The sequence below is a fragment of the Saccostrea echinata genome, unplaced genomic scaffold (genome assembly GCF_033153115.1).
Source record: "Saccostrea echinata isolate AGI-Se365-2 ecotype Australia unplaced genomic scaffold, CSIRO_AGI_Sech_v1 ptg000052l, whole genome shotgun sequence".
Taxonomy (NCBI): Eukaryota; Metazoa; Mollusca; class Bivalvia; order Ostreida; family Ostreidae; genus Saccostrea; species Saccostrea echinata.
The window spans coordinates 1,004,096-1,026,320 of NW_026889801.1; the positions used below are offsets into that span (position 1 = coordinate 1,004,096).

Here is a 22,225-nt window from a genome sequence, read left to right on the forward strand (position 1 = left end):
TAAGACAAAAGTAAATATATATGTATGAATTATTTCATGAACAAGAAGAAATATTATAATCCTTGCCTCCACAGCATTCCATCTTTACGCCCAAATGATATCTATCGTGCACTCCTGACTTTGGACAGCAAATCTGCATAGAATTATTGAAGTTCTGTTCTAAAACTTTTTCATTCTTCGTATATACACAACGTGTATAGTTGATCACTATAATTCAAAATTTATATAAATTATTAAAGCAGTCCTGTGCTGGTTTGTACATTTATTTTATTTTTTTTTAGTGCGGCATTATTCTAAAACTAATGCGTACGTATATTGTTTTGGATACATTTTATGTTCAACAATGAAAAGACTATAAACGATTATTAAATGTCAACAGACAGACACAAGAAAACAGTGATTTAGCTAAATATCCGCTGTTTTTAGTGCAAGGGTATATAAACAAGTGACCCAAAATTCATTTAAACATTTCTGAAAAGCTACACATTGACTTATTTACTTACCGTAGCCAGAAGATTCTTTAGAAATAAATACAAAGGACAACAGTACAAGAAAAAATTTGAATTCCATTTTTCTCAATGGATTTTCTAGTAATAATGAGCAATCTTGCTTGATTAGGTATTTATAATGTCTTATGATGACGTAGATGATACATGGCGGATTATTGAGATAATAATCTGGATTTATTTATAACTTTTTCATCGGGAAAACCTCATCCCTCCTGAGATTCAAATGTATATTGTGTATATGTTTTGTTTTGATAAAAAAACACGAGTGTCGTTTCATACTTCAAAAAATATACGAATTGATCTTTACTGTAAAGTCATTATGTAATGACAATTCTATGACGCGCTGAGATGGTATTTGAAGCAGTATTAAAGGTCATACAGGTGTTCTATTGTTTATTTTTAAAATAGACATATTATCTTTCTCCTAATGTATATTTCTTCAACCTTCTTTTATACAATATAGCAGGTGTTAGTTGTCAAGCGATTGCAACTTAACTGCATGGATCAATTATGCTAAATGAAATTATTTTTATTCAGATAATAACTTATTCTCTTTTCTGCTGAAAAAGATCTTCTTCTGACGGGGCTGTACCCTTTACGATCATTTGTGTATTTAGCAAGCACTTTAATACATTGTAACATTCCGAACTAAAAAAAAAATATGTCAGTTCCTCTGATAGTTGTGACCTTCTGGAGTGTATATTTAACAATTGATAGACGATTTTCTTCAAGGTTTTCAAACCTGGATAAAATTCAAGCAATGATTTAATTTTTGTAACAAGTGCATATTTCTTTATCTGATTCGTCCTAGTTTGATATTCTATAAGAGGTCAACTATAAAAATAAATCTACAAGTACACGAGGAAAATGTCAAAGAGTACAATATGATTCACATTATTCCTTAAAGTTTTTCTCTGCATCGTAGAGACCAAAAAGTCACCCTAAAGAAAGTGCCATAATTCTTCCTGAAGTTGTTTCTAGGAGTCGAAACAAAAACTTACTCCGTATATTTAATACCAGACAGTCACCCTTCACAATCACAAGAACATATGCAAAGATATTCTGTTTTGAAATACGTAAAGATTGAGCGTTAAAAAGACAAAAAGGGTTTAAATTGTTCTCCAAAAATCTGTAGGAGGCATCTTTTGATTGCAACCCTCAAGTACATGTGTATACATGTATTGATCCAAAATTATAATACGATCTCTCAGAATTCATTCTGCTTCTGTACATTTGTCCCTCAAAAAATGGTAAGTACAAAGTATTCATGCATGCAATTTTTGTACATTTAATCTGCTCAAATAAATAGCGAATTCAGTGGTCTAAAACGTTTTTTAAAGTCCTTGTTACATAAACCTTGTGATTTAAGATCAGGATTTGTTTAATCTATGTTTACATTGTTACTTTCTCATATTCTCATTTATATCGACATATCTATCAAAACATCAAGAATTTAACAAGCATGTTATGAAAGATTTCATGGATATGGATCTATCAACATATATAATGACATAACTTGGTACCTTTTTTAATTATTTGTTTTGTTTTCTCTCTTTTATTCCAAGTTTTTTTTTCCTTTTTTAATTTATTTCTTATTTTTTATTTATTTAATAGTACATTTTTTCTTTAAATTATTAATTTCTGTATTTTTTTTTTATTCATGTTTGTTAAATTTAAGTTTTAAATGAATCTATTCATCAAATTTAGATTCATTTACAAAGCTGTTGTGAACATGATGAAAAATATGTAATAATTTCCAGTTTTCCTCAAACTCATGCCCATCAATGATAATCTTTATTGTTGTGGATGCAGCACTGTCCTTCTGATAGTTAAGTGGCATTATCTTCGAATACACTTGCTGCCCATGCACTCAAAAAGGTGATCCTGACTAATGCAGACTAAATGTTTGTTAATAGCTATGTGAACATAAACACTGCATTAACACATTCATAGTACATAAATATACTTGATATAAGAATTCTTATACATACACACAAAATTGGAACATTTTCAGGGCACTGGATCATTCGGTGTAAGAAACTGTAAACACAACTATAATTATAATGCTCGGATGAGCTAAATATATAAACTGTAAACTACAAATAAAACAATTATTATTGTGTTAAGTCATCCAGAAAATATTTATCACACAATTAATAAAAAGCTTCATGTATGTGATATAGAGATCAATTTTGTTTAAATGCCTCCAAAATATAATCCATAACACAGCAGATAAAACGTTTTACATATATGTGTGCTGTCGAATTAAGGTTTGCCGTCATCAGCAGAAGACCTTCTTGTTAATCTTATGTTTCTTTTCCACTATTTTTATTGTTTTTTTATCCCAAATTTGTGCACGCGAATTTTCGGAAGTGGCTTGTTCGATTTTCCTGAAACTCTGGGGTCGAATAGAATATCAAAAAATATAGACATTCTAATTTCTTTTTGTTGACGTCCCTTCCGGTTTGAGGATTTTCGCGATTTGGTGATTTTTAGAAGAACAGTTTGTGTTCGCGGGTTTTCTAATTAATCACTTAGGCCTAACATAGGATCATGAAATTTTCATCGATGATAGAGGAATATGCTTTGATGTGCACTGCGAAGTTCATTTAGACCGCAAATGCCAAACGTTGACGCTTTCCAGGGCCCTAGAGAGGGCGTAACAAGAATTTCATTTTAAGACGTTTATACAATACTTGTACTTCATTACTAATAAATATTTGTTGAGACATGAAGAATAAAAATTGTCAAAATTAAAAGTTTATACAATATGTGTCACAAAAAAGCTGAAAAAAAATTGGGGATCTAGAGGGGCCAAAAGTTTTTCTCCTCAATATCTTAAAAACTATTGAGAATTACTGATATATCATTGAAGCAGAATAAAATGTAGCAGCTGGGAACATAAAAAAAATCGTCAATTGACGTCACTTCCAGTCAAAACGGAATCAGTCAAAATTGCTTATTTTTGCATGGAATTGAAGATAAACGTCAATGAGGTCGTCCGACCACATATTACATCGAGATTTATTTTACAAATTCGTCCTCAGAAAATGGCTCATATTGGCAAATATCGGCAATGGTTATTATCACCAAAGATATTCGACCTCGTTTTTTCGTCGATTAACGTCACTTCCGGTCACACCGGAAGTTGTCATAAATTAATATCACGTATTTCAGCATAGATATCAGCGATCGAAATTTACTAAAGACGTCTTACATCCATTTTCGTCTAATGACATTCTTCATAATGAATGATAAACCTTCATAATCCGTGCTTACGGGCAATGATACTGAAAATCGGACGGAAGACTTGTTCGTTGCTTTGCAACGATCTTTCCTCTAGTTCTATTTATTTTTGTACTCAGAGAATGTACTGTATATCTGTTTAATTGATGATGATTTATATTATTCTGAGATATACTGGTACATTCTTTGAATTAAATTTTAAGAGTTTTGATAACAATAATGCATTACTAAGCATTTTACTAGTAATTAACTTTTGGTATACTGGTAAATACACGTATATTTTTGCAGTTGTCTTTGAATACAATGGTAAAGAAAGCGTTTTTATTTTCCTTGTCAGTACATGTATAATCTAGTTTTTTTATTTCTACTTATATCGACTTTTTTTCGTTTCTTGGTTTCCTTATTTGGGGTTTGGTTTTTAAAGTATTGTTTCGAAAATTAATGACCAAATGCTCTATAAAGTCAATCATTATTTATTTATTGTCATGAATTGTGTATTTCACTGTCGGTAAATAGAATGCCATGTCCTTTTCCTCTAGCTCAACTTGTAAAATTATATTTATGTAAAAGGCTTACGTAATTCAATTCTTTATGAAAAAAGAAAAATGACTTTTAAGGACTTCCTTGTGCCAGCTTTAACGCATGCAATTATACTGGTATTTTCTGAGTATGTTCAAAATGCGTTAAATCAGCAAATAAATGTTGCTATTGTTGTTGATGATGTTTTTGTTGCTTTGAAATACATGACATGCAAAGACGATGTCATTTTAAAAATGTATTAGCTGGTGATCAGCTAAACAAGGTTACATGTATAAGATATTCTTCCAAGATTCTTTAACGATGACGTTCTTATCACAAAAACTGAAGTACCTGGCCAATTTTGATGTGTGGAAGAAAAAGTTTATCTTGTTTTTAATAAAAAAAAAAAAAAAGATCAGTAAAGCTGGAGCATTCTTGGAATTTTCAATATTTACGTTTTCAGTAGGAAATTTACATAATATATGACAGGAATGGAAAGTGGTGATGTACTTTCATATTATCCTACGTAAATGATGCAATAATTGGATTCTATTTATAATGAAAGATTGATCACAATATTCTGAGATAAGTGTTTGAAATAATGACCTTCTGCTCTAAATTTCACTTTTTTTTTAAATTTTTCACATTGATTTTCACCGTCAACAATTGCATCAAATGGAAAATAGTGGAAAGTATAAAGTGCTGCTTATGCAGAAATGCATTTGAAAATAATCTTCAGAGTCATATGTATTAAACTCATATTAGAAAACAAAATGAGCTTTACTTTTTAAATCAGAATATCACATTGTTAACTGTGCTTCTTAAAAATGGACACAACAGCAAAAGTTTTCTTGATTAAAAATATTTTTAAGGGAATAAATATACTTATAATGAACATTCTATATCTGGTATATGATAAATTACTGAAGTACGGAGGAGTTCAAGACCTATGAGCGGAACCAGAGTATTGGAAAAACAAACATATGTAATATGTAATATGTGGAGATAACGAACAGTATTCGAGCTCAAAAGTCCATTGAACATTACAAAATAGGAGCAGAGCAAACACGGACTTCTAAGACACCAGAGGTGGGATCAGGTGCCATGGGGGAGTGAGCATCCCCTGCCGACAGGTCACACCCGCCGTGTGCTCCTTGTCATGATCGGGAAATAACTGAAAAATCCGTCGACAATTCAGTGTGTAAATAATAGCCCATACAACACAAAGAATGAAATCAAATTAAGTGAAATAAAAGGTCAATGTTAATCAAAACTTCACATATTGATTCTGTATATGCATATCTCATCTTTTTTCCTTAAAGTTCTGTATCACTATACTTCAAACAAATTTTACTTTTGCAAACTTAAAAGATTTGGAAATATATAAACATTAGCAGCAAGGAAAAAATTGAATTTAAGATAAAACATGAAATTAACCTAAGAACTAAAGATTACAATAAATATTAAACCGGATAGTATATGAAATAACAAACAGTAATCAAGTTTAAAATTTCATTGAAACAAGACAAACCGGGAGCAGAGCAAACACGGACTTCTAAAAAAAATTCATAGATGGGATCAGGTGCCATGGAGAAGTAAGCATCCCCTGTCGATTGGTCACACCCGCCGTGTGCTCCTTGTCATGATCGGACAAAGGGAAAAATCCGTAGACAATTCGGAGTAAACAATGGCATAACAATTAGTATGAAAAACGTCAGACAGCTTAATGATAAATTGTATTTGCTGACTAAGTTATTGTATCAACCAAAGAGCTTGCAAAATGCTGGAATATATATCTAAATGATTGTCATTGACAGTGCATATTGTTATTTATGTGTTTGCATGTGTATTTAAATCCTTCATGAAATATGAAGATAGCTATTTCGAACAGTAGGAATCAAGCTCAAAAGTCTATTATCAAATTAGATATTCTTAATGATGCATAACAAACAAAGTTATATTAATAGAAATATTAAGATACTTCACTGAAGTTTTGGGAATCTTCATGCAGGAAGCATCCGTTTTCCTTACAAATATGTTACAGTGGGCCTAGGTTAAGATATCGATTGCTTTTTATCTAAATATTTACATCTGTGAGGGCAGCAAACTAGCATGTCATAATTGGGTTGAGAGAGTGTACAATTTGTTAAAAATCAGACTTTGAGACAACATAGACAATTAACAGATCCCACTTTTGCCACCAAATTTGTGGTGCTTTCCAGAGAATGTTTAGGCACAATTCCAGGGTTGTCAGAATAATTTATTTATTTTAACTCTTGACCGGACAGTACTTTGCCTTTTAAAAGTCCAGAATAACCGGACTAGCAGCTCAAATAAATAGACTTAAAAGTTTCGCTTTTTATCCACGATGAAAAACATGCGCTACGCAGCACAGTTAAGGCTGCAATAAGGAGGCGGGGCCTAATTTATACGGGAAATGCTTACTATGACATCACACAAAAATATAAGTTCTTCAAATTACCACAAAATGAAATGATTTGCTATTTTAAGCTGTTTAATATCTCTAAACTACATCAATACTATCTAGTGCATGTATTATTGTCATTGGTTAAATCCCACACAGCAATATATAAACAATTCACTGATCGCAATGCACTTGTCAATGTGACGTCATATCGTAAAATTTGACGCAGTCTGTATGCAGGAGAGGCGGATCAAGTTATATTTATACAGTGAAAAAATGTATTTTGTAATTAAATAAAATATAAATTGTAGATATATAAGAGGTCAATAACTTGGATGCGATGTCTATTTTATGATTTTATTCATATAGTTCCTGAACATTCCCTAGACAAGCGATACTGTCGTATATTTGTATGCAGATGCATTGAAGGGTAATAAAAGGGTCGTAATAAATCGATGTATTGCAAGGGCATACCCTCAATGAATTATGACAAGCTTTCACACATAAACTTAAGAAGTATAAAGATATTTGAAAAGTGCTGCGAACCTGTTGAAATCTTGCAAATGAATTAATTATATCTATATTTAATGTACTTGGCCAGCAAAATATTCAACAAACGGTCTAACAAATGTAATTTTAGCAAATAGATAGTAGGATCTACATAGGTTCGCAGCACTTTTCACAAACTACAAAGAGTGTTGAAAATAATCATATGTTAAACTTAGATTTTTAACTTGGTTATGCCCTTGCATTATTAGAATTTATAGATGACCTCAATACTTCAGGTATATTTGCTAAAATCACGTGACAAGTCTAAATAAGAAATCTAATCGTCCTCAACATGTAGTTTTCAACCACATTGCATTTGTCCGATAATAGTAAAATCCTAAAAAGAAACGCCCATCCTTGTAAAGAATGTATTTTCTATCTAAAAAAAATTTGCTGATATTTCCATTTGGCACCTTAACTGTACTGCGTAGGTTAGAAACCAACGGAGAAACTTTTGGTGCCTCCAAATAAAACAATAAGTACAAATTTAATTTTAACATGACTGTAAACATTTAACATCCAAGAACCTTAGTCACTCAAATAAATATCACAATCCGACATTATACATTAAAACGTCAGACGAAAATAAACAATGACTTGACTTACAGCTCTAGCGCGCCATATATTTAAAATTGTTCATGGTAAAACGGCTGATTACAAGTGATAAGGTAATGGAGATGAAAACTTTAGTTATCGACATGAAATATCAGTATTGATCCATATCTCTTTAACAATGAAATAAAAATAGCTCGTGTATATGTAAATAAGTTGTGAATTAACACATTCATTATATATTTACAAACTTGGCCACATGTTGAGAACAGGAGTTTTATGAATATTACAAAACCAACTGATAAAAATAAATTTAAAATCAAAATGTGTTAAAAATCCTTCTGGTTCTAATCAGACAACCCCTGAACTTGATATTAAACGGATGCATTGGCAATATCTATTTTGTTTTGGAGGACCAGGTCTTTCGGCAATCTAACTGATCCCTTTTTAAGTCAACCTGTTTTTATACTAGTATTCTCAAGATGCAGAATTTATTATTTTAATATCATGTATAGCCGAATGGAATAAATAATGATTTTTCATCGCTAATTTCTCATAGCAGTAATATTTTTCACTTTAAACTTCACTTTGTGTTAAGTACGCAAATTTGAAATTTTGAAACCGCTGACAAATAGGTTGATACCAAAATTTCATTTGAAATGAGCATTTTTCTAAATCCTAAGATCGTTATAATCATCCTGATTGCAAATACAACCCATTGCTGGGTCGTTTTTTGACTGACATGAATCATATAAATTGTAAAAAAAAAAAAAAATGTTTAAACTAATTTTGATTACGGACTACTCCAGTTTACTTGATCAATACAAGCATTTCAAAATGAATGTGAATAGTCGACAGGTGATGCTTTCTTTCCTCAAGCACTTGATCCTACCTCTTGTGTTTCCAGGGGTATATATTTTTGTCCTCTTCACGATTCGTATTGTACGGGATCTAATTAGAAAATGATCATTATTTTTTCTTTTCACCTTTTTCATTGTAATTATTCAAAGAATTGGCACATTTTGCTGTTCTTATTCTATTGTAGGAGTAAATAAATTATATGAATAAAAGAATGGATAATAAGGAAGCATGGTAACATATTAAGAACTAAGTGCCTCATTTTGAAATTATTTTGTAAAGCTAATTTATCTGGAATTATCAATGCTGTGAAAGGTCCCCATAATGTGCGAAGACTATCTCCATTGTTAAGTTAAAAACCAAGCTGATTTTTATAGATGATCGTTGGTATAAAGTATAATTCTTTTAGATAAGGTGTTTAAGAGTACATTTTATCAATATGATTTATCACAATTTACAAGATATTGAGGTTTTTGTAATAGTAAAACCACCTGTACATTATTATTCTGTGTGTAATACTTGTCAATTTATGTCCCCATATTCATTAAACAGATCAGCCAAGAATGTTTCAAGATTATTTTCTTTTTGTTAAATAATCTGATATGCCTCACCTGACAAGTGTTTATATAAGCTCATCCTATCAAATCTAATATCCAATTTGTTTTACGGATTTTTTTTATTTTGTGCTTTATCAGTTACAAAGTTTAAAGCTTAATTTATTATTTATTAACGTTTATGGCAGTACTGGTTTTAACTGCTTTTAATGGGCAATCAGAAACGACTTCTGCCTTGTCTGAATATATTGAATGCATTTCCATGCCATTGTCATAAACAATAAAGTAAATGTGGATACACACAAATGACGTTGTCCTGTAATTATTTATAGACTAAAGTGAAAAGAATAGTACGTACATTAAGGACAGATGCTGCAAACAAACTTTTTAAAAGTGTTATCAAGGTAAATACAGGTAGAATAAATATATATTAATGAGTTTCATTTTTCATTCAAAGTTCTTCAATAATATCCTAAAATGTGATTTTAAAAATGTAGGTGATGGCAAAAAAGAAGACATTTGAACATTATAAAAAGTCTGTATTTTCGCATACATTTACACATGCAATTTCTATCAATATACTTTATTCTCACGCTTTCCTGTAAAAAAAATGATTTTTTTTTCTTTTTTAAAAGGTAAATCTACATCACTCATAAAACAAAATAACAGTTTATTATGGTTTATGGTTTCATCTATCGTGGATAAATATTTGTTTTGTCTATTTTTCAATAGATCTTCATTCGTAATAAACATAATAGGGTTATCTTTCTTTGTGTTTGCATATTATCCAAACTGTCAAAGTATCAATTAAAGTTCTTAACAAAAGGATTTTATTTAAAATGAAATACGGCGGCGGGTCTGACCGGTCGGCAGGGGATGCTCACTCCTCCATGGCACCTGATCCAACCGCTGATGCTTTGGAGGTCCGTATTTGCACTGCTCCTATTTTGTATTGTTAAATGGACTTTTGAGCTTGAATACTGTTGGTTATCTCCATATATTTCATAAACAAAAACGCAAAATATTTTCGAGGCCGAAGTTTCAATATAATTATTTTTAAAAGATTCATTCTGCACATGGTAAACCAACCAGTCAGACGTAAGTTAGATCGAGGTCACGTTTAAAAATAATTATATTCACAAGTACATTCGCACATAGACACCACGTCATGTGTAGTAATATTCAACAGGTCAATTGAGGTTAAATCAAGGTTAACATCGTCATAACAATGAGAGGGACAAGTTTTTGTTTTGTTTTGTTTTGTTTTTTATCTATTTAGGCTAAACAAATCACTCAAAGAATGCTTGATTTTTTTAACATGAATGATTTACTTGTGAATGATTTCATAAGAATATATACATCAAATACTGATATTAAAAATATTGAGGTATCAAATAACTTCATGAATGAAAAATGAATGAAATAAAAATTGAGTAAAACTGAAACATTTTCTGAGTTTAAGATACTCGTATATAATACACTTGCAAAATCTATGATATGTTGGAAGCATGTTAGAAGAGTGATAAATATAACAGACTCTCTCGTATTACTAAAATAGTTGTAATCCAGTATAAAATCAGGTAAAGAAAGATCAAAAACTCTTCTGGGTTCCAGCTCTTGTTTTATGCCTTATGTCACCTGATAGCACAAATACAATACTTATGAAATAGTTTGTGATCTGTTCAAAGAAAACTGAAATGTTGTTATTTCCCTTTAAGGGATAATACTGAAAGATGAGATTTTTTTTATATTTGTATGTATTATGTAATTAGATGCATACAATGCTATGAAACGAACGGTGAGGAAACTAATATATACAACTGATCGATTAATTATTAATTGAATGATGTAAAACGTGTCAAACTCATACTTCAATTCTATTTCCTGTTATTAAAAAGTGTTTTATTTGCAATAAATAAACATTATCATACACAAAAGCATCCGTCTGTTACAAGTCCTATAAATAGTACATAATGGTAGCATGAACAAGGAACAATGTTGGTAAATTGGCCTACTTCTAAAAATAGATTTGGAATTCCCTGCTTCTAAAAAGCTAAACTTATTCTAAAGCAAGAGAATTCTTTATTATAAACAAACGAAAACACTCACTTACATTAATTCACTGGAGTTATAAATATTACAATTAATAATTAAAATAAGATAATCTATGAAATTCTGCATGTAAATTCTATGTCCCACATTACATGGAACAGACTCGTGAGCAAAGAGTTAGGCTTTGAATAAGAATTGGATATCCAAGTAAGATATTGTATTCAAGGAAGTGTTAAACCAGGAGCAAACTGAAATGTTCTCTCGTATTTTCTTAATAAAATTACTCTTACGTTAGCCTGAAGGCAGGGGAGGAAAAAATGAGAAAGGTAATGAAGAAAACAGGATTATGGAGGACAGAAGAAGAGAGGTTGAAGATAACTTAATCCCTGTTAATTCCAAACGATTTTATCCCCCCCAAAAAAAAATACATATTTATTATTTAATATATTTATATCTTCTCTCTATCAGCTTTTGGAATGAATTTGCACAATTCCACAATTTCATATTACATGCAAATGCTGTTGTTTTCATTTATATATCATGTTTTGGGACAAACACTGGTATCTCGGAGAAAATTCAACGGGCTAGCGTATTGGTAGCTAATTTATCACCGTTATCAATCTCTTTGTATAACTGTACTGTTTTAAAATCACACTTTTAAGATCTCACAACATATCTCTTTTTTAATACAGGCTAAGAAAGCCAATGTCCATATCCACAAGCGTCTCTTGATGGTTCCACTTTTGAGAGTGAACAAGCATGAAGACTCAGAATCCGTCAAATGCATACATTATTTGCAGAAGATTTTAAAAAGGTAACAGTTTCCCAATGCTTTTAACATCTTGCAAATGCCAGGGAAATGAAGATTGAAAAGTGGATTATTTGTACTGGATCCCTCTTCATTGGTGATATTTTCCGTCAAAGAAACTTTGCAACTACAATTGTGAGAAACAAATTGCTTTGAATATTTATGTTACTGTTATGTTATGTTATGTTATGGTGTAAAAATGAAGTGATTTCATTATTCTCTTACCCTTCGTTTACACTTTTAAGCAACCCCTCACAGCAAATTTCTGTCAAAGACGAATACATCTGTGTTCCGCAACATTTAGATTCCTTTGCATTGATAACAGGATAAATGATACCTGGAAATGATTTTGATTTGTGAAACTAGCCGTAAATGATGAACAAATTCTTCAGTCACATCATGACTATCAAGGTTTCACCAGTTAATAGGTTACTAACTGCTCATGAATACCACTCAAAAAAAATCATTCGTTAAATTTCTTTGCTTTGGAATCGATATGAGCGTTTACGCAGAGTAAATTTTGCTATATAAAGATATAGAAATATATATATTTACGTTTATCCTCCTCCCCACAGATCATTTTTTCACCATTAATTCCAAGCCCACTCTCCTTGTCGTACACATGTTTTTCGTGGCATAATTGTTTGTCCGGTATGAATGTTCTTTCTGCAAGTGAATTTCAGTCATGAGAATTATGCATGTATGGGTATTAACACACAGTTAAAATTAGTTATCTTATCAAACAAATTCTTTTCAAAATTAGATAAGAAATTGTATATTAAATGATTTTCATGCCATCACTACCACAATTAATACTCAAAGTCTTTATATCGTTTTTTCGATTTCATTTCAGTGTTTTATTATTTCTAGGTTAAGCTGACACCAGACTGTTTATATCTATACTCTGTATTTTGAATTAGAAGAATTTTTTTATTTGGAATTATTGTTTTTTATAGATATTACTTTAAAATGGCATGTTTGATTCAAATAATTGAAGTGTTTAAAAATCTAGAGCTTAGCTAAGTCTTAAGATCGCTAAAATTGTTCTCGCAGATTGGCCAACAAAGTCTCGAAAAGAGTTGAGGTAAGCATAGTGTTTTCACCGCTATATTAATCATTTATCTATAATCCTCATACTAACTTATAGTGCTTATCATTTGAATTAATTTGTCCAAAAGCGCTGATTAAACCATGAGGATAAGACCCGTCAGTTACATAATCATGAAAAACAGACAGAATACGTTTTGCAAAAAGATGTAATAAAAACAATTACATAAATATCTCCAAATATATTTTCCATAGAAAGATATCCCAAAGTTTCGAATTATAACCAACAAAAGAAAAATTGCATCATAATACCTCCACAACAATCTACGAGTCTCTGTAGGTTGTCATATTTCCTGTGTATCCCAGAGTCTGTGCAACAAATTTGAGTAGCATGGTCAAACTTCCGCTCCACAAACATCCTATTTCTTATGTACAGACAATTTCCAGTTTTTAACACTGCAACAAATTTAATGTGCGAGCTATATTTCAAAAAATGTCGTAAAAAGCAGATATGAAGTAGAGAGTATCATTCTACTTACCTCTGGCAAATGCTTCTTGGACTCTGGTACCGGCAAAAAGTATAAACAGGAAGCAAATCAAATACTCTTGGTGATTCATAATTCAGGGGACCTATATTCACGTTGTTATCGATCTAAAAGTCAACTGACTGCTCAATCAATCGAATTTTCTTTTATAGGAATAGAATGTTGATGATTTAATTTGTATATTAGTTCATCGTGTTAATTTTTCTTTTCAAAAAACCCTGTGCTTAATAATAATTTCTTAATAATTTGGGATATTATTGGAATAATGGAAAACATTGTAACTTCCCCAAGACACACTGCAGGAGATTGAAAATATAAAAAACGTTGAGTACATTCCTATTCCCAAGCGCAGTTCATTTACAGATCTGTATCTTCTATTCCATCTTTCTTAATACACATCAATAAAGCGAAATTAAAATCAAGAATATCTGACGTAAAACTTACGATCTACAGCCGATGTATGCCTCTCTTTACCGATTATATGCAATGATATGCTATTCCAACGGTAAAGCATCTGAGAGCACTATTGTACATTTGACCCCGAAAAGCGATTACGTTGTGAAATAAACAGTTTGCTATCACATGGTTTAGGTAACAATTTCTCTGCATAATGAAGAACTACCTCAAATTACTGAAATAAAAAATGCAATGTTAATTATTAGTGTAAAGATATGACCCATTATTGAAATTTCTTTCAGTTACATTCAATAATCTATCAGAAATCTTACTTTTCAACATTATTATTCCATTTAAAATACAGATTTATCTTGAAATTCGACAGGATATTTTTTCATAAAAATAATATCTTTGAACCTTTTAATATCTTGTAGCCGAATTATATTTAAAGGAATATTCTTAGGGGTAAAAATATGATAAATATAAATCCATTATCAGAAGATTTCTACTACGATTTGAAACAATTTAAACAAAATACATGTATTCGGTTCATCTACAAAATAATCAACAATTTAAAAATCCTGCAATGAACATATCTATTGGGAATTATTAAGAATGTACCTATATATTACTAATAAATGATAACATTATTAAGAATGTACCTATAGATTACTTATAAATGAATAGGATTCAAGCCATCGGAAAAGACAGATAACTTTTTTAAAATGTGAATCTGCGTCACACACTTAGTCTATTAATAGCATAGGGACAATCAAGCACTGAGCAATATTGAATGCTCAATGTTTTTGGCATTGATCTGAATTTAAAATATTTCACAAAATGCTAAAAATTCTAATTTCTATGTCACATAATTCTATCTTAGTAGTTTTGGTTTAATGTATATATTGCATTTTTTTCTTTTCTTTATATTTCTAAAAATACAAAGTTGTTAGATATCAGATTTTTCCCGTAACAGCATTATTCTATAATTTAAAAAAAAAGAGAGAAAATCAAAATCTTGTATGACTCTTTACTTAATTTACAGTAATAAACTCTGGACATTTCTTCCTAGAATTCAGAAAAGAATGCTTCAAGTACAGTCGTTAAACCAACATATGCATAATCATGCCCTTCCCCCCCCCCTGTTTTCGCGCATTATAATATTTTACAATTTGGAACACAGACAACTGTGTTAAAAATCTAAAATAAAATAAGTTACGGAACATTTAACCCGATTTTTGTCAGAAGAGTATGCACAGTAAAAAGATTGGCTTGACTTCTATGAACCAGCAACACCATGTAGAGCATGAATTTGGATTAAGGCACTATATATACAGATATCAAATATGTGTGTTCTAAGAAAGTTCCACTTTTTATATCTTTGCTTTGCAATAATTATCCTTTGCTGATATATAAGATGTTGAATGTTCAGATCTGAACGATAACGATTTGAACAGTAAATTGTGCTTTTCACAGATTCAATAAAAGAATTGAAATATTAAAACATAGCCAAGGTTAAATAATTCCAGAGAAAATTTATAGTTTTCGTTGCCTTAATGCAGAATATACACGGTGGAACTACTTTAATTATTCCTGGCAAGTTAAAAAAATTTAATATAAATATCAAATTGCATGAATAGACAAAATACTTTCATGTATACTATATGGCGAGTTTTACGAGAGGTGCAAATACATTTATTCAAAAGCATTGAACACACTTTCAATTTCTTTCAAAACAAATTAAAGGAAGAGATTTTTCATCTTTTAATTTGGAGATTATTCTTCTAATTTTAGAGGTTCGGCTAAAACAGATCTTTGATTCCTCTACAATGTGGGAATGCAGTTCATAAATTATCAAATAGAACAGTGTAGCAAAAAAGATATTTATTCCTTAAGCATTTACAATAGGCTTCTGTAGAATTTGAGATTGTTAACAATCTTTTATTCTACCGTAAAAATTAATAGTTAATTAAATTCTAAAGTCTTCCCAGAAACTATTGAGAATTTTTTGCAATACGTTTATTCAAAATATTGGATAAATAACATATAATATGTTAATGTTAGTACTTTATTTTATAATAATATCCCCTACTTTCTTATGATACGGGCAATTTTCATGGATAAACTCCTGTTTATTTTATATGTTTCCCGTTTTATGCTGTTGTTCAAAAATACTACTTTTGGAAATAGAAAGTCTTTATAAGATATGTATTAGTAAGCGATTGTTAAACCTGATGATATCTCCGACACACTGAGTATTTCACTATCTACTTCGTATTTTGTGGTACAAAATTTTGGGGAAAAAAGGGAACTCGGTTACGGAAAAGAGTTGGTACGCAAAGTAAACTAACATTTACAGATCAAAGTAGGTTTGGCTATTTGTTCAGTAAGGTTAGAGAAATGGGGTTCTCTAACTTTCCTAACACTACCAGCTCTCTCCTTCTGTTGCATTTCTTCCCAATTTTCAATATGCTGTCCGTGAAACAAAAGAAGACAGTGAAATACTTAGTGTTTCAAAGTATCACCCTTTTTGAGATTCTTTGATAGTATAGATCTACAAAAGGTTTTCTGTTTTCAAAAGCATTAATTTTGAACACTTGCAATCGACAGGAAGTATACAAGGCAAAAGGTAGGTTATTCATGAAAACGTCACATTACGTAAGAAAGTAGCAAGTAATGTTCTTTGATAAGGAATTGATTTAGATTATAAATATTTTATTTTAAAAAATATATTATAAAATATATCACTAAAAAATGTCAAAAATTTTTGGGAACACTTTATTTACAATAATTACACATGTATATCTTTGAACTATTCCATTGGTAAAGTTTCAATCTTTCAATTTAAACTAATCAAGTGTTAAGTAAACCATCAACACTCACTTCATTTTCAAAGCATACAACATGGTTGTTTCACACAAATTAAGGTCACATTCTTCTAATAATAATTTCTAACATTTTCTTACTTAAGTACGACAAAATATCCCTGAGATGTATTTCATATCTCATGTCAAGGGCGTATGTCCTTTAGAATTATTAACTAAAGTTTTCAAAGTTGATGTTTTTAAGCGGAGTTTATCAATAAATGATATGGTACGATATAACAAATATGTGATTCTACCGTAGATATTTGCAAATTGATTTATTCGAGCTTTCTTTGATACTATTTGGTTGAAATTTTAAAATTGACTTCTTAGAGGTGAGTATTATTCTATGTACTTTGTTCATTTACCATTCTCGTCTTGGTTATGTCGAAATGTAGTTCTGAAATCGGACAAAGCTGCGGATAGAAACCATATCAAAAGGTAGGATAATGAAGTATTGTTTATTTTTAAAAATGATAAATTGTTACCATTTAGAGGAAACTTCTTTTACATTTACGGTTTGAAACTTTGAAATTTTGCAGTCGAAAGGTTTCCCTTGATGCTTGATTTCAGAGGTTAATCTGAAAATGTGCGTTTTATCATAGAAAGCAGTCAAACAGACGAGAAATACTAGTATCATCTTGTTCAGCGTTGTCATGTAAATGTACAGAAAATACAAGTTACAGGAGCCTACTGTCCTAGGTGAGGGGTAAAAGTCGCCCATACTCAAGAGAGAATCTTCAAGAATTTAGAATTGCAGGAATTAATTTCAAGAGTCAAAGAAAATGATTGTAAAATAAAACATAATATCCTAAATTCAGTGAAACAACAATTCCATTGAAGGGTTTTTATCACGTCTCAATTTTTTTAATATGACAAAGTTTACATGTTATTAAAATCATATATTTAAAAATCTTTGCTAGAAAATTAATATTGTTGATGTTTCAGCGATTCAAAGTTTGAATTTTTCAATATGCATATTTTGATAGCCGATGCTACTGTAGATTCCTAAATATACGCGAGAAATTAATTATCGCGTAATTACGCGAGAAGAACCACTGGCGAAATAAAATTACTAGCTTTAATTTTTATGGTGCTGAAATCCATGTAAAACCTCTTGATTAAGCGACCACTCGCGAATTATACTTCTCGTGGTCTAAGGGCCATTTCGCGATATTAAGTACTCGCGTAAAATAAGGAATCTATTTTATGTTAGTAGATAAATAAGTGATAATTGGATAATTGACAGCTAGTAAGGTATAATTTGGCTTAAGGATGCACAAATGCGCACAAGAAAGGTTTTAGGAAGACTTTTTTCACATTTCCTGGACTTGGTCGAGAAGTGAAAGGGGGCCCTTTTTCTGCAAACGCGAGGGCTTTGTCTCCAATCAGAACAATCGTTTATGCCCGATCACGATTTTTTTCTGTACTATAAGATATTTTAAGGACATGGTACCTTTTTAAACGGAAAAAAAATACCAAACACGTATTTTTAATGTCGCACAGGACCTAGAACATGCTAGTAGGAATGTGTGAACTTCGTAATGGGGTACGGCGCCATTGAACACTGTTGAAGAAATGTTAGATAGAAGATATACAAAATTATATATAGTTTATTAAAATAATGAAGAAGTTGGATTTAAAATTCTCATATTTATAAATATTTACGAAGTCCAACTTTATTGGTTCTATTTAGCTGGAGGTCCGAAGTTGTCAATGGCTTCGTCTTCGGTGTCCTCTCCTATATTGTCGGCATATTTTCTTGGTTGTTTCTCTCTGATAGACTTTCATATATAATTAAAAGATTGACCGTCCATAACTAAAAGAATATCGTCGATGTCAAAATTTCCACCAATCTTATTGTGTAGTGTATATTATTTAATGTCAGAATCTATTTGATATATTTTTTTTTTACGATAAGATTTTCTGCTTTACGAGTTCTTATTGACTATTGACACCTATGACGTTACAGTACCACGCGACCCCTATCTAATTAGTGGAGATTTTTATTTTGCGAACTCTATAATACGGGCGTTTTATCGCCTAATTATGACTATTTTCAAAGTTTGTTCATAATTGAGCGATACTTCAATGTTTCAAGAATATAATAGTGTTTCATTTTTTTTTAAATTAGATACGTGATAAAAACCTTCAAAGTCATAGAGTTAAATAAAGAACTTCGTTCCTACAAAAGGCTACTGCTTTCAAAACAATGGACATAAAGACGGCTGCAATAGGCAATAATTCACAAATACCATTTGGGAACTTTTATACATGTATTTCCAGTCAAGAGATTGATTAATTGATTGTTATTTAACGTCTCTCTCGAGAATTGTTCACTCATATGGAGAGGCCACCACTTGCCAGTGGAGAGCTGCAAATTTTGACCTATACTCGGCACTGAGGGCCATTGAGCAATGAGGGATCTTTTTCGTGCCAGCACCTAATGCGACACGCGACCTCGGTGTATGTGGTCTCATCCGAAGGACCGGTCTCCACGTCCCGGAGTGGGATTCGAACCCGCCAGGTAAGGATCAACTCTCATCACGGCGACTCGAGAGCAAACGCTCTGACCACTGCGCCACGCGGGCGACTCCTGTCAAGAGATATCCAAGTCCAACCAAATATTCTCTGTGAATTATGTTTTAATTAGTGAAATAAAAAATAAAATAAAATAAACAATCACTTTTTAAACACATTTTGTTGTCTCGTTACAAAATATCACATTGTAGCAGTGTGACTTTAATTTTTTGCGAAACGCAAAAGAAACGCAACATCCTATTTCAGGGGGAAATATTATATATAGGATTATAATTTTGTATCTAAAAAGTGAACACATCTTCAACTTTGTAAATATCGGTAATTGAACGGTTGAATGATTTTCATACCATTACCGGAAATGAGGATTGAGTCCGCTTAACAGAAATCAAAAATTACATGTTTAACAAAATATTTGGCAATAATATGGGGTTTTAAGAATTTGTATCTGTTCATCATAAGTAATGAAGTAATGTTACGAAAAATAAATTCTCCTTTCTTTTCCGTAAGCGATGCCAAGGCTTCCTAAAAATGACTTAAGCACGCATTTCCATTGCTCTAGCTGGAAAATCTCAAAATAAAGGTGATGGAGAGTTGCAGATGCAAATATGCAACATCTCACACTTCAACAGGCTCTTACGTATCATTAGCATGAATGACAGTCCTTGAATCGGAAGTCCAAGGGTTACTACACTGCGCTTGGCTAGAGAAAATTCGACCTCATCATCTGAAAAACAGGCATTTAAAAATGGCAAAGAATATTTCTTTCGCTCAGATCTCGAGATTGCTGAACCTACTGCATCGTAGAAATCAAGCTGCAACTGTTGTACATGGCAGTCTTTCACGCTGTAATTGAATGGCTGGGGTAGGGGGTGTTTTAACATTCATGTGTTACTTTCTAAAGTTAATAGATTTTCACTTAACATTCTTATCAAATCTCTGATGTTTATAAATCGAGTTTTACCTTACTGTATTCATTTTTGAAAATCATTAGATAAAAACTTCAAATATTTGTAGATTACTGCTTGTTGCGTTTCTTTTGCGTTTCAGTATCTATATATATATATATATATATATATATATATATATATATATATATATATATATATATATATATATATATATATATAGTCTTTGCAACCAATGAAAATTTATATTGACCGTTAATTCTTATATAAACCTCTAGTACGTGAAACGATTCAGTTGCCTGGAAACTACATGTTTCAAGTACAACTTTTTCTAACAATTGTTCCAGTTGCATAATTTCGTTTGTCAATGTTTTAATTTCTTTTACTGCTTAACTGTACTTTCACAAGATCAGCAACTGTGAATTATCTATGTCTTTCCATGACGTTCCAACTTTTAAAACTTGTTCAGATTTTTACAGTTAACCCGTTTCTTCGCAGATCGTCCTCGTCCGATACAGAGTCTCTGTCACTCAAATACCACATGCACTTCTCGCTTTTGACATATTTCCTGCTTCCTCCAGCATTTTCCGCGTTCATTCAGTTTCCCGAGTATACGGCAAAATTGTACCGTTAGCTGCTGCTCCGTGACATTCTACTTTCTTTTTTGTCGTTTTCAATGAGGACTACCTATCTTCTGAAATTGTGTGACGGGGTCCTTCCCGTCTTTAGGACACTAGAAATGATACGTACTGTATGTATTTAAAGTTTATATACATATTTACAACACTACATTTAACATATAATACTCCACAATACATTACGTCTGCATACATTCACAGTCAGACTCACTCTAGTTCTTTCTCACGAGGCCTCCTCACTCATTCCCACACTCATGAAATTCTATCACACCAAAAACATCAATTTATTAACTCTTGCTTTTCATCTCCAGGATTTTGTCCATTAGGCCTAAAAATAAATTATGTTTGTTTCCTGTAACCCGACCGACCCATTCAATTTACCCCTGGGTGGATTTTTTTTCCTGCCAAATCTGTACATGTGTTTGCTCTTTGGTTTGATCAATCAGCTGATTCTTTTTATTCAAAAAATATTTGAGATATAAAATATGCAACTTAGTCAACATTTACCTTAAATATAAAGAGTAATCAATTCCCTCCACAACTTTTTGAAGTTCGTTTTCTGCCCACTTTGCCGAATGGTTTTCTGCTGCTAGGCAGCCATGTTGGGTGTCCACTGTAAATATAACACCTGGATAATTCAGTTCCGGGATGTTTGACCCCCTTATTCATAAGCAAAAAAGAAAAAAAATCCCGACCTACCGACCCTTGATTTTTTTGGGAATGTTACAGGAAACAAACATAATTTTTTAGGTCTTAAAGATAAACAGAAATCATTCATAACCCACAATCCTTAACTCCAACTAACTCACACGACACCCCTAGGAAAAGTGCTGCAGCGTCAGTGCCGCGCACCTGCAACTAATCTACTCTCTTCCCACTCTTTAAGTGTGGCGTCCCAACACACTTTAATTAGCAGACTGAAAATGACAATTTGATATTGATGTATACATAATTATCTGTCTTCACCAGAATCAAATATATATAGTAACTGAAGATAAAGTGACATACTTACAAGTATACACATTCAGAGCGAATTGAAAGTAATGTAATTTACATGTATTTACATACTCACACATTTTTTTTCTTTTCTTTTATTTATTATCTATCCTACAAACCATCACCTGCTTGTCTCACAGCAGGGCTAAATAAGACACTCTCGCACTACACAGTCCCTCAAAATGTCAAATCTAATATACAACTGTATTGGAAATTTCTGA

The 22,225-nt window shown here is 31.4% G+C and overlaps 2 protein-coding genes across 2 annotated transcripts in view; one reads left to right on the top strand and one right to left on the bottom strand.

The window, feature by feature from the left end:
- LOC133204132 (xylan 1,4-beta-xylosidase-like) overlaps positions 1-22,225 on the top strand; it is a 478,456-nt gene that overhangs the window by 306,548 nt on the left and 149,683 nt on the right. The window lies entirely within an intron of this gene.
- LOC133204165 (galaxin-like) lies at positions 11,791-13,556 on the bottom strand. The gene is made up of 4 exons (XM_061339915.1): positions 13,432-13,556; positions 12,628-12,738; positions 12,298-12,409; positions 11,791-12,199 (listed from the first exon to the last, which is right to left on the bottom strand). The coding sequence occupies exons 1-4, from the start codon at positions 13,535-13,537 to the stop codon at positions 12,055-12,057; spliced, it is 474 nt and encodes a 157-aa protein (XP_061195899.1). The 5' UTR covers positions 13,538-13,556; the 3' UTR covers positions 11,791-12,054.